Here is a 14133-nt window from a genome sequence, read left to right as displayed (position 1 = left end):
TTAAATATGCCTAGTCTACCAACTACTATTGTGCTTCTTTCTTTAAGGTTTTTCATGATTATCTCGTGATTCCAAATCAGTTAAACTGCTTCGTTTTCTACGAAATATGTTTGTCAGCATAGTCGCTATATGTGCTGAATTTTGCATGGACAAATCTTTTTCCAAGTGTAGTAAATTGGACGCTGCGGTTGTAAAATCATTGAAACAATTTGATTCGGTAATGCTGAGACATTGATAGTTACTAATTCTGGCAATCTCAGGGCTTAACGTTTCTCTGTATTGAAGTCCTCTCATGGCACACAAATGCTTCATATTATCAGAATCTTTAGACAGTCCAGGAAAATTTACTATGAGACTAAAGCGAATTGCAGACCCTAAAAACGTCGGTCTGCTAGATAAATAACCAAGTTTTGAATCTAAAACGAAGTCAATTTTTTCATGTAAATAAGACATTATGGTAAATATTTTGCTGAAAGGGAGGCCTATTTCTCCCGGGGATTCTGCAGGAGTAGCCATCAGCACACGTATATGATCATGAACATTTATCCAAACAGCGAACGTTTTGTCGTCACTGACGTAGACTCCGCGCCCATATGGCCAATGTCGGCCGTGCAACCGCGTGTAATCATCGATTTCTTCTCTATCACAAAGAGCAATTAGTAAACCGGCCGCTGCTAAGCTAGCGGATATTTCCGATGGTTTTTCCAATATTTCGTTCATTGTGTAGTATGTGCCTCCCTTCTGATCAGATTCTGGATTTGACTGTTCGCTTAGCTTTAAAAAGTCGTCACGCATCAAAATTGTTGTTATGATTCGTTCTATCGCCTCTAATTTTCCAATTTTCAGGTTAATGGGTAATTCAAAACCTTGCATGTTTCTTGAACATTCAATTGTGCCAGATAGTACAAACTCATCATTGGGATCAACATTTAGTTCCACAAGAGGTTCCGTAGGAGATGTTGATTTTGCAAAAGGCCTTTTATGAGTTACAAAATCAGAAGGAGGATGGAGCGACAAATCCGAATGGACGTTGATATTGTGCAAATCTTTAATAAGAGGAATTAAAAATTCGTGAAAAACTTCATAAACGTAATAATCAGGCGCAGTAACGCCCCCAGGAAAATCTTCCTCGACTGTTTGAATGACGTTCCGGCTTTCAGGCAATTTTTTTACTGCTGGCCAAATGACATCGAAGAGATCATGATCCAATTTTGTTACTCGATGTTTGAGTGCTTCAAATACCGATCGTTTTAGGAATCGGCCTAAGACCAGAGGTGGTGTGGCTCTATTAGAGGACGCTGAGAGTGGGGTCCGAGCAGGTCTGGCCGACGCTAGCAGGCGATAGCAGCGCTCCAGAGTGTCCAATGCTTCCGGTGCATCAAGGATGCGCCTAGACGAGACCTGGTCCTCGGGCACTAAACATGTTTAAATTAGAACAAATTGCGTGCATACAAGTACATGATCTATTTCAGAAGCAGAATCATCCGATTTTACAGTCCTAGTAATTTTATCTTACCTTTATCAGAAAGCATTTCTTGTGCGGCTTCTTTACTAATACCGAAGTCGGATATTAGTTGATTAAATGGCAATAAACTTGGGTTCTTCTGATAGTCTTCTGCCGATCGACCATTCTGTTCAAAATTAGAATTTAAGCATAAATAACCGTCAAATTGCGATTTGCACATAATTGGTTTTGTATCACCAGATTATCATGCTACTACTATGTATTATTAAAATTTTAGTTTGTATCAAAGCCTAAAAAACTTGTTTCTAGAATGATACCAATCTTTAACGTCTAATTTTATATCATTTTTTTATAATTTGTTGATAAAACGGCCATAGTAATAAACTTTTTTTTACTTCCCGTGACACAGACAGACAAACTTAGCAAAAGTGTCCCGGCGGCACATGTTTCTTTTTAGCGTGGAACCCTAAAAAGTACATTAAAAAAGCTGTTGCGGTTGCAGGGTTCTTACGTCATCCAAATCCTTTGCATTGGCACCAAGTTGTTGAAGTAGATTGAAATAATGTCCGTTGTCGGGCAAAATTGCTGCATAATGTAATGCCGTTCTTCCCTCAAAATCTACCGCTGACAGCGTTTCAGGAAATCTAAACATAAAAAAGCAAACTTCTGAATATCTTGCCGTCACTGCTGGACTGGGTCACAGGCGTCACAGGCGAGACTCTGACTGGACAATTACATTACCGGAGTAAATATTTCTACCTTCAATATTGTTGAGCGATGTTTCAGGGAAAAATCAAAAATGGGTACATTACATTATTTTACTTGTATTTACCTTCCTCCAAGATATTTCATGATGTTTGTCTTCCCGAAAACTGTAGCTACGTGCAAAGGGGTGGCACCGTTTGGTGAAATTGAATCTCTAGCTATGGCAAATTTCCGCCTGTCTAATGCAGCTTGGAGATCTCTAATGTTACCATCCTTGGCCGCTAGATGAACTTTATTTATTTTTTGCTAAAATATAGTAAGACGATTAATTATGTCTATATGAAAAATTAAGCACAAATTTGTATTGTTGATTCTACGTTACCATATAAGTTGAAACATTGTCGAGGAACGCTTGTAATTCTGCGTTTCCCGAACGCCTACCAATCAGTCTTGATCCTTCACCATTTAAAACTAGAGCTGCCAACATTTCCATGTTAGCACTATTTATTAATTCAGTCACTTCTGGGTCTATTTCACTGTCCTGTTAAACATCGTACAATAAACGTTATTGCTACTAACTACTTTTTGTTTTTTGCAATCAAAATGTGGAAGGCATTCGCGCTCTAAAAAATACTATGAAACATATATGTCTCTAACTAAAAAGCCGGCAAATCAATTCATGACAGTGGTGTTACGAGTCGTGCCTGTGAAAATACACAGTGCTACAATGATGCTTCTATTCTAAAGAACACCACAATCAACTAATTAATTTACGTACTCATTACCTTTATCTGTTTTGAATGTCTTACTGGGTGGTACGGTATGATTTAATACTTACAACGGCGAGCTCATCCGCGTGTACTGATTCTTCTCTTTGCGTAATACTTGCATCTTGGTAGTCTAATTCAGCTTCACCACTAATAATTCCTTCAATAAGACTTTCCTGAGTACTTCTGCCATCAGTCAGGTTTCCTTAATTAGCAAAATAATGAAAAATATTGAACTTGCTGGGACCCTTTTACAATGATAAATAAGTGTGTTGACTATGTTTTTATTGTTTCGTGTATGGTGCCGGAAGAGATGGCAGATTTACCTCTCTTGGCACTTTTTGTGTCTGATAATTCTGCTGTACTTCTGAGGTTTGTGTCGCTGTATTCGGAATTACAGTCCCCCTGTACTTGTACATCATCGTCGTCTTCACTGTGGTCATTGTTATTATTACCTTCTTTTGTTGTGGCAAAAGATTCCTCTTCTACTTTAGTATCGGCATCCATCACCTTTTCGTCATTTGTGTTATGTTCTTTTTTGTTTTGATCATCTTCGGCTTCTTTAATATCTGATTTGTTGTGATCATCATTTTCATGGCCATCAAGGCCTGAATTTTGTTTGTGATCGTTAACTAAATTTGAAGATTCTTCCCTATGGTTAGTATCTTCATGTTCATGATTTGGTACATCATTTTCCAGCTGATTTGATTCGTTTAGCTTTGAATTTTCTGACTTGTGGTTTGCTTCATCCTCGTTCAATACTTTGTTCTCTTCGAGATTACTTTCTGATTTTATATCACTATGGTTTTCGACATCATCTTTTTTTTCATGATTATGTTCTTCGCCAATGTGATCATGGCCAAAAGTTTGATCTCCCGTTTCATTTTCATTGTCATGATTATCCATGTTATGATTTTCACTATCATCGTTCCTTTTACTATCTACATGTTCAGTTGTATTTTCTTCAGAGTCCTCCATTTTATTTACATAATCAGCCTTACCATCTTCATCTTTAATCTCAATTACGTGGACTTCATCAGCATCTTGCACCTCTTTGTCAGGATTTTCTTCTGTTTCTTCATTGTGTTCTTCCACATGTTCATCTTCTTTTTCTTGCGCCTCATCTTCAGCAGATTCTCCTTCCTCCTGCGCTTCATTTTCACCATGTTCCTCATTTGCATGTTGTGGCTCTTCTACTACTTGTGAATCCTAAAATGCAAAAAAAAAATGTTCATGCAGATGCTCGTTAAAAAGCAAGGCAAATAAACAATTATAACAATCGTGTAAGCGTGACATGCAATTCTTACCTCTATTATGTTACCAGTCTTGACATCATTTTTGTGTTCGGGCCTGGCACTATCATCTAGTTCAGGCAAATCTTTTATGAATTCATGCGTGCTACTTTGTTTCATTGCGCCCACTCTATTTTCTACTGACTCTGATATTGTGTTTGTATTATTTTTCGAGGAAAGATTTTCTGTGGATGCTTTCATTTTCCTCCTAGATTTTTTATTTAGCTCAGCTATAACTCCTGTATCTAGTAGCTTCCAGTCCCAAGATGACGGGTATGCACTAGACGCCGTTCGAGGCGCTTCAGGTATTGTTTTTAATATGTTTTTATCGATTTCTTGGGGCCTGTTTATATAGTAGCCTGGGGTTTTGTTTTTCTATAAAAGACAAGAATTCTTTTCATTAACATCCTTTTAGTATTCTACAGTTATATATTCTGTTTTTTCTAACATGATTCAAATGACAGATGCCAAACTGACGTAACTAGAGTCCCTCCTACTGTTACGCAAACTATCGATACTTTTGCATGTATAGGTACATGCTAAAAGTGGCAATAGCATTATTTGTTGGTTTAATCGTTTCGCTATCGAACTAAAAGTCTTATTTTAATTTTATAATATAATATATATGACCTAGACGCGGAACTGAGTGAGTGGCCAAATATAGCTCTGGATAGGGAGATGTGGAAGTCAAGAGGAGAGGCCTTTTCCCAGCAGTGGGACACAGTTATAGGCTAAATATAATAATAATAATAATATATTAAACATTTGGAGTGTCACTTTCCGATTCTGACGACCAATTTTGCAAATAAATAGCAAGTTCGTTTATTTTACCGCTTTTATTTTTACCAATAACCCTCACCTCTAGCAATGAGGGTTATCGTTTTTGTCTTTCTAGATGGCGCCACTGTTGCGTGAGGATTTTAAGTGTGGCTTTTAAAGTCTGCTATTACGGGCGTGAAAACAAAGTTTAGATTAAAATCATATCTAATATACCTTAAAACCGTACCATTAAAATATCGAGCAACCACAGTGTTGCGTAGTCCCGCTTTGTTCGGAAAATAAGGGAGGACAAAAATTTCCGAAAGACAAAACTGTCTCAAAACAGAGACATTCATTGCCCCGTAAGCCCGTAACGCATAATTGCCATAAGTTAATATAACACAGTGCCTACGCAGTACCTTAACAATTTGGAGTTCAAATATTAGAGCAATCAGCAGTTTTAATGTGATTTCATTTCTTCAAGCATTAGGTATATCTCGGTTGGAAAAAATAAAAAATTTGTTACCGACTTACAAATTTACATTTAATCATCATGAGTCATTTGAATCATGTTAGAACAAATGGAGTATAGCGATATTATTGAAACGTAATAGTTATCAAATGTACAAAATTTATTTATTAATCAGATTCTAAGGAACAGTTGTGAAGTTAATGTCGATATGAAACATTAAAAAAAAAGTGCTTAATATTTTCCGCCTCTCTAAAGCCTCTCTATTATTATTTACACGTCGCTCTGAGTTCAGCATTCAATAATTGTCTCTCGGATTAGGATCTCTTCCTGACACTCGTATTGTATACTTCTGCTAGCGGCTAGTCTTTTGTTCCAGATCAGGCAAAACATTACTAACACAAAGAACAGCAAAAAAAATTTGACTAATGTAGTCATGACAATTTCAAAATACTTCATACTCGTATTTATTTCGAGTAGCTTGAGGTCTCACACATAAACATAACACGCATAATCCTATCTCCTACTAATATTATAAATGTGAAAGTTTGTGAGTGAGTGAGTTTGTGAGTGAGTGAGTATGTTTGTTATTTCTTTACGCTAAAACGGCTGGTCGGATTTGGATGAAATTTGGCAAAAAGTTAGTTTATAACCTGGAATTAAAACATAAGATTTTTATCCCGATATTCCCACGGGATAGGGATAAAATCTCGAAATAACAACCGCTGGGCATAGTCATGAAATTTGACCATGATTGTTTTTAATGTAACGTCAATGAAAATAACGATTTAATTTTCGGGAATTCCCAAAGGAAATTAAAAAAAAAACCGCAATTTCAATTCAGCTGCTGGACCTAATGGTTTACGTGTGCGAAGCCGCGGGTAAACACTAGTACTATACATATTTATTACACAGACGACTATTATTATTATATTACGTACTTATGTTTTTTTTTCAGCTTGTAAAATTTCATTTCTGTCGTTAGTCGTATTTCAACAAATATGAAATAGTAGATTGTGCAACAAGATCATAAAACGAGCCATTTTACCCAAAACGTTTATATAGCCACCCGAGCCGGTACGACACGTCGAGGGGTTTTCACTTCGATTGCGAGGAAATAAAATAGCAACAGTGGAAACAATTGGGATGTCCCAATTTTTGACAACATATAATAACTCGAATAATAGGCTTTATGAAGCGTTTTCAGAAATTAGATTCCAAAAATGAGATAAACTGAATTAAATAAACAATATAATGGCCCACATTTGACCCCTGCAGTGTCTCGTCACAAAGGCAGTTATAAAGCAGGTCTACACTCTTAAGCAAATTGACAGTTTGAAATGTTCCTGTCTTGCTTATAATAGCAAAGAGTGACAAAGATAGAACTTTAATCACATGATGCTCACCCGGCTTTAAACAGTTGTCACTTATCGTAAAGTCCGAAATGTATACGAGTATTTGCAATGTATTTTTATTAATTAGATTATTAAATTACTACGTTACAAGTAAATACAAAAGAATTTAAATATCAGATTTAATTAAAAACATCTATTTACTAGGCTATCACACCATTAAATAAACATAGGAATAATCGAAGCTAAAATAAGAGAAATAAATAAAACTATTTGTCATGGTTCATTTAGGACCCTAAGCCGTGCTTGAATTATTGTCAAATTGTAATGCCACAGATTATGTTATGTACGACCTGAATTTTTCTAGGCAATGGAACGTGGCTGTCTCACAGTGACGTCATTCAGCGTATTTCGTAAACAAAATATAAAAAATTAAATACTCATCCAAATCCAAAATCAATGAAAATGGTATCTTAAAATATCCTATTCTTTCCAAAAATAAAATAAAAACTATAGGTTTTTTTTTTTTTGGTGCATCCCAATTGTTCACTTACTATGTAGGTACCTTTTATTGTTCACTCATTACTATTATAATTATAAATTTTTATTGATCTGTTTTTGATTGATTTTTAGTTTTATAAATTAAAAATTATAAAAAAAAATATGTAGAAACTTTTTTGTTTCTGGCAGTTTACACCTGATTCCATTTTTATTTTTTTATTTTTTTATTTTATAGGATTTTCCGACCTCATTTGTGTACCTAAGGCGGCAGAGCAGTTTAACCGCCGTATTTTCAGCATGATTTTCGTGTCGTGCGGTCCCTCTCGCTCTCGGATTAAATAGTATAAGTGTCAGAGGGACCGCACGACACGAAATTCGAGTTACGAGTTTCGTAGTAGCCCTGCAGCGCTACCCAAATCGACGGTGTATTCATGAATTAAGACTAAAATATTCGTAGATTTTGTTACTGCAGGAGATATATGGGTTGAAACAGTTTCCAGTCTAACTTAATAAAAAGGAATTTTTAATAATGGAAACATTTGTTTGTGTCATGCCGCAGACCGTGTCGAGTGTTCATACGTGGGATGCGTCACTTACGTTGTCCACCACCGCCTCATCGGCCCCGAGCCCCACAAGCGTGTTATACGTGTGTTGGTCATCTCGGACCGTGGCAGCATAGTGCAGCGGCGTGCGACCGTCGTTGTCTACGTCGTTGATGCCTTGGGGATATCGATCTGCTATGTATTTCATTATGCTGACGTGCCCTAATCCTGCGGCCTGCAATTAGAAGTTTATCACGTTTTTACAAGCTTTTATTTATAACTTGCAATGTTCCTACGTTGTATATAAGATTTCTTGACAGCCGAACTAGAGCTAGTATGATGTGGTCTGTTTGCGACTGGCTTATTTTAGTTATTTAACCAACCACAAGCGTGACACAATTAGGGTTTTCAAGGAGGTGAAATATCGCTAGATGGCGTTAGTATCGTGAGGTCCTCCGATACTAACGCCATCTAGCGATATTTCACCTCCTTGAAAACCCTCATTGTCAAAGTTGCCAAACGATACTTAGCGCCAATAAGCCTGTCTCAGTAATCCACATTGTTTCGTAGGTAACTAAAACATCTTGCCAGTTGAATTTCACTTAAGTAAGGTAAACGTACGAGTGCTCGTCACTGTCCCAATAGTTGGCACCTTTAATCTTATATCATTAATTAGCAATAGAGATGACAGCAAGGCGTCGTCTATTGATCATTAGCGTGACGAGCACTCGGACGTTTACCTTACCTACTTACTTCTAGTGATCGGTTTGACTTAAAACTTAGTACGGACATTTATATGGAAGAACATAATAGCCGTTGGGGTTGTGAGTTACTTTATTAATTAATTGTATCATCTTCCTTTCAGCACAGAATAAGTAATAGGACAAGTAGTTTCAGTTGATAGTTTTTTTATGGTTTACTGAACTGTGTCAAGACAGTGGAATTCTTTCACGAGAAATATTATAGATTTCGAGTTTAGAAGGGGTTAAAATTAGTTCGAAATGGTTTGTGTAAATAATACACACAGCTGCGTCGCCTGTTCTTTTTTTTTTTGAACTTGGCTGGACATGCTACTATTGATTTAAAAAGAAAATCCTTATGACACTTGGCTGTACGAACATTCTACGGCGACACAAAGTTAATGATTCGACTTTAGGGGTCTTCAGCATATAGTTTCGGAAATCAAAATTCCATAATTCCTAAATATACATGAGCGACGTTCATTAAGAAAGTAAAACTGCTAGTACTTGTGGTACCTTGTGCATGACAGTCATATTGTTAACGTCTCGGCTGGACAGCGCCTGCGGCGTCACGGGGTCGCCGGAGTGCTTCATCAGCCCTTCTAGATCATTCTGTATTACGGCCTCGTGGATGTCTCGGATAGTGTTCTAGAAGAGACAGCAAGGTAATAACTTGATAAGTAAATATCATGTGTCAATTAACACCAGTTGAGCTATTCCCAAACTATGCCAAGCTTGTACTACGAGTATACCACTAATCCAACTAATATTATATAATGATATCATTGTATTATTATATTTTTATTATATAATTATATATAATATTTTATACTATAGGTACATTATCCTTATTTATTTACACATACACACAAACATCACACTGCATTCCCAAATGGGGTAGGCAGAGCATACGAAATGTTACGGCTTCGGAGCCACTTTTTTTTATTTAGTACTTATAATTGTGAAAGTTTGTGAAGATGTTTCTTGAATGTGTGTTACTCTGTTGGCTTCGGCTGAATTTTAAATTGTATTATAAATTGTATTAATTAATTTATATACTTAATAGTTTGACATGTAACATTTTTAATTTTATGAATAAATGAATATGAATATATATTTTTTATTCGACTGGATGGCAAACGAGCAAGTGGGTCTCCTGATGGTAAGAGATCACCACCGCCCATAAACATCTGCAACACCAGGGGTATTGCAGACGCGTTGCCAACCAAGAGGCCTAAGATGGGATACCTCACGTGCCAGTAATTTCACCGGCATAATTTTGGAATACAGTAAACATCGATTAATAAGTGTTATACGTACCCGAGTATTCCACTAAGGACAGAAGATATGTATATAGGACCATAGCCCTGAGTGGAAGTTACTCTGGGCACCAACTGGCGAGGGGTGCCAATTTTTTTTTAAATATCATGGGACATTTGACAGTGTTGACACCAATTGACCTCGTCCCAATCTAAGCAAAGCTTGTGCTGTGGGTACTAGGCAACGGATAAACATCTTATATTGATACTTAAATACATATTGAACGTCCAAGACTCGAGAACAAACATTCGTAGGTACTATTCAATATATCTTCCTCGACCGGGGATCGAACCCGGGACCTCAAGCTACATAGACAGGTTTTCTAAACACTTGGGCGGACTTGGGTCGTCAAATTCTGGTGTCAAAGGGTGCTAAAAGAAAATTTTGATGGCGACTTCTAAGAGGCGCATTCCTAGAAGGGAGAGAATGAATCAAACGGGGGCCAGAGCTTAGTCTTACCATCATGTACGGGACGGCTTCCAGGAACTTCTTGACGACGGGCTGGTTGGAAACCTCGCTGAGCAGCCGCGAGCCGTGGCCTTCCCAGACCACGCGCTGCAGCCGCGCCATGTCGCAGTCGTGGCACCATATCCGAATATTATGGCGTTTTATCGACAAAACTACAATAAAAAAAAGTGACCAACAGTGTAAAAGTACTCGATTTTGTCTAGCGTTTAAATTTAACATCTGTTCAAAATAAATACACAGACGAAACGCAATTGCGGTTTTATTTTACGGCACATTTTACGAATATTTTGTGAAGCGCGTTGTGAACTGTAACTGTAACTCATGAAGAAAATCCAATGTTTTTTAAATTTATAATGAAGTTCTGAAAGTACATAGAAGTTAAGACATGTCTCGTCTAACCTTATCGCATAATATGTTAAGCAGATCAGGTGCATGACTTGCATTTGTTGCTTTGTGTGGTACCTACCGAATCGATCCAACGGTACCATCAGCCAAGTATATGGTCTATCACCCTAAAGTTGATAATCGTTTGCATTTCGTAAAACAAAAAATGCCAATAGACGTGTCTTTCAACTTGAAAGTTCGACTTTAGCGATATATTCATTTGATAGGAACTTGTTTAAAAATTGATAGACCACTTATTTGGCTGATAGTACCACGAGTATGTTACCAAGGTCTGCAGCCAGACCGACAAAAGCCAAAACGCCTAGAACCAGAACAAAAGCATGTGGTGGTTCACCAAGAATCTCAATCGATGGAAAGGTTCAAGGTAAAACTGCTATTGAAATGGAGAAGAAGGGTAAGAAAATGATTGGTAACTTAGAAAGGTTGAATTTATTGCGTGGTGTGGAAGCAATTGCGTGTGAATTTCCAATCGGGGAAGCGTAACGAAATTGTTTTCTATGGCTGTTAACGCGATTGGACACCTTGTTTATTGTCCATAAAGCCAAAGTTTTGATAAGGTGCGTTCAATCAACTACAATTAGACTTTTTATTACGAACACTGCGATTGGCATTGGCATAATTATTTTAAAAACAAAAGTAGTAGACAGTTCTATAGCTTGTTATAATTTTACTCCAAATTGCAAAACAGATATTTGCCAACCAATTAAATATAATGTGACAAATATCGTACATAATAAACGTGGAAAAAAGAGAACTAAGACACAGAGTTATCTTGGCAAAGTTCACCGTGAATGTCGCTGTTTGTATCTTTTATTCATGGTTTTTAGTCTGGAGATTAACCACTAATAATATTTTTCACTTCTCTTGCTTTAAAAGTAGCTCAATATAGCCGAGGCTGGAGTAAAGTGAGTACTTTAGTCCCTAGCTACTTTGTGGTCCCTAGGGAGTCAAAGTAATTAATTTTTAATTTACTTGGAGTGACTTAGATAAATTCCGCATAGAAGGTGGCGCGATCCTATTTATTCCAGTTTGTGTATACTTAGACCATTTCGCCAATGTGATTTTATTATATCTGGGTCTGGTTGGAAAAAAATACTAACCGCGAAAACTTTGAAATTGTTGTAGAGCGTAAATCATAAATGATTAAAATAAATAGATTTTTCTCGCAATCGAAGTGAAAAGTAGAGTTTAAAGTCTAAAGCTCGGGTGGCTAACCACCTCGGGTATATATTGGCTTATTTTAGTCCCTCGATAAAAAATATACCAAAGCGTAACTTACCTACAATAATAATTTAATAACATAAATAAAATAAAGCGCCCTTGGAAAAACGTCATCCATCTTTGTCGCACTCTAGTATTCGATGGTTTTGTTATTTATTTTTCTGTGTATTAGTAAGTGAAAATAAATGTTTCTCTCTCTCTGTCACTGTAGAAAAGACACGCGTCTTGACAACAACAGTGAACCGTCATCGTTTTACGTCGTCAGTATGTACAGTCTAGGGCAAAGATATCGACACGGCCAAAGTTACAAAAATATGCGACGACATTATGCACTTAACATTAAGGCCGTGTATACATATTTTTGCAACTTCGGCCGTGTCGATATCTTTGCCCTAGACTGTATGTCTACAAGAAAATCTTAGATCAACCTATTATTTCATCGCTTATAGTTTTACGCCTCAACTTCAAATTATCTGATTTCCAATGTGTCAACGCGATAAGTGTCAAGGTCGCTCTATATTATTCAGTGGAAGCTCAGACTGACAACAGTTTAATTTTTAATGACAACGGCCGATCGATGGCACACACCTGGTTTAGCTGGCTTTCAAACCCACGTATGTTACGAATGTAGGCCGATAATTGTCTATATAATATCGACCGATGTGACCACAAGTAGAGTTTAAATTTTGAGGTCAGCAGTATCTTCGTGAAATGTTAGAGTTGGGACTTAAAAATTAACACGTTCCCTATCCGGGTGCCTCCAATTTGGGTAGCTATCATTATATTGAAATTTTCACGAATTCCATTACCTTTGTTCTTCATTCGTGTTCCATGAATTTCATAACCTTTGTTTTTCTAATCACATAATCTGGAATTCATTACTTTTTATATAATCGAACAACTTTTCATCATAAATCGTTTCGAATCTGTCTCAAATCGTAGCGTAACGATTCATCGAATTTACCTGTCATAGAATGATCAGTTATTAATAGTATCAAATTATCGAAACATGATTCACAGACGGTACGTCCTATATATTATTATTACCACAAACAATGTTTCATCGCGGTCACGTTTCATCGAAAGATGCATTTGTTATTATTGCAGCACGTTTAGAAAACATATTGCGGTCAGTCGTAAGTTAATACACAATAAGAATCCAACAGCAATGATCATTTGTGAAGCAATATTATCCAAGCTGATATAAAAAAAATACGCTCTGCTTCGCTCCCGCCATAGCCTTCTGAACCTAACCTAGCCGAATCGCTTCTGCTCCGAAACATTTTGCTGGCTCGCTTCGCTCGCTCGCACAAATCAAATGTTTTTTTGCATTTGGCACGCATGATTACTATCTTATATTAAATTAGAGTGTTTCGATGAAATGTATTGTCATAGAAACGTATTATCATGTATAGTAACGTGAAACGATTTTCTGTGTTATAAGAATTTTAGGAACTGAAACTTACGATGAACCAAAATTATAGTAAAGGCGATTCGGTGAACGACTATGTCGATTACAAATAAAATGATGAATTAAAATTCGATGAGTTGATTCTGTGTAAAAGGTAATTCGAGCAATTGTATGAGCGATGAAACGAAGTTCGATAAATGATTCCTAAGTGATAACAAAATTCTGCGAATAGTGTTATGGGAAACGATAATCGATGAAACAATTTTCGGTAAAATGATGGATTATCAACTCTGGAATTTCATCTAAAGCATTATTTTACTCTAAAAAAGATGTAGGTAAGCGAATCTACTGTGGGTACCAAAATATTATTTTACATTTATTTAAATTTTTGTGTATTATTGTTGCTTTAAAAACTTGAAATAAGTTAAGCCAAAATCAAACAAAGTCACAGATGAAATATACATTTATGCATAAGAAATGAATAATGCAATTTATAGAATATTCGAAGAAGTCATGCGACAAACTAATATATTAATATGTAACAAGCGACAGATATTTTAATTTTCATTCAATTTTTATGGAATAATCGAGAAAAACTGTCAAAAATGCAACGTTGCCAGCTTAGCAGGTATAAATGCTCTTAGCAACGTTTGCCGTGCGTAACGAAGGATATAATTTACAACCGCCAAATTAAACTGAGAGAACATGACAGCCTA

At 36.5% G+C, this 14133-nt stretch overlaps 1 protein-coding gene across 8 annotated transcripts in view; it reads right to left on the bottom strand.

Annotated features, from left to right (window-relative positions):
- Positions 1–41: 41 nt before the first annotated feature.
- The window catches only part of LOC141437404 (uncharacterized), a 37940-nt gene continuing 23848 nt past the window's right edge, over positions 42–14133 (bottom strand). For 6 of the 8 annotated variants that reach the window (XM_074100743.1, XM_074100737.1, XM_074100741.1 and 3 more), the window contains 11 exons: positions 10372–10532; positions 9109–9240; positions 7908–8087; positions 4245–4604; positions 3264–4146; positions 3009–3142; positions 2553–2711; positions 2298–2476; positions 1977–2109; positions 1517–1631; positions 42–1415 (listed from right to left, as the gene is read on the bottom strand). In XM_074100743.1, coding sequence (XP_073956844.1) covers positions 43–1415; positions 1517–1631; positions 1977–2109; positions 2298–2476; positions 2553–2711; positions 3009–3142; positions 3264–4146; positions 4245–4604; positions 7908–8087; positions 9109–9240; positions 10372–10532 — 3809 coding nt within the window. In that variant the 3' untranslated portion in view covers position 42. The remainder of the gene's footprint in view (positions 1416–1516; positions 1632–1976; positions 2110–2297; positions 2477–2552; positions 2712–3008; positions 3143–3263; positions 4147–4244; positions 4605–7907; positions 8088–9108; positions 9241–10371; positions 10533–14133) is intronic. The other 2 variants (XM_074100742.1, XM_074100744.1) reach the window with 2 other exon arrangements.

Source organism: Choristoneura fumiferana, chromosome 17 (genome assembly GCF_025370935.1).
Source record: "Choristoneura fumiferana chromosome 17, NRCan_CFum_1, whole genome shotgun sequence".
NCBI classification, from domain to species: domain Eukaryota; kingdom Metazoa; phylum Arthropoda; class Insecta; order Lepidoptera; family Tortricidae; genus Choristoneura; species Choristoneura fumiferana.
The sequence above is the reverse complement of the archived record's forward strand: the minus strand, read 5'-3'. Positions and strand labels throughout refer to the sequence as shown.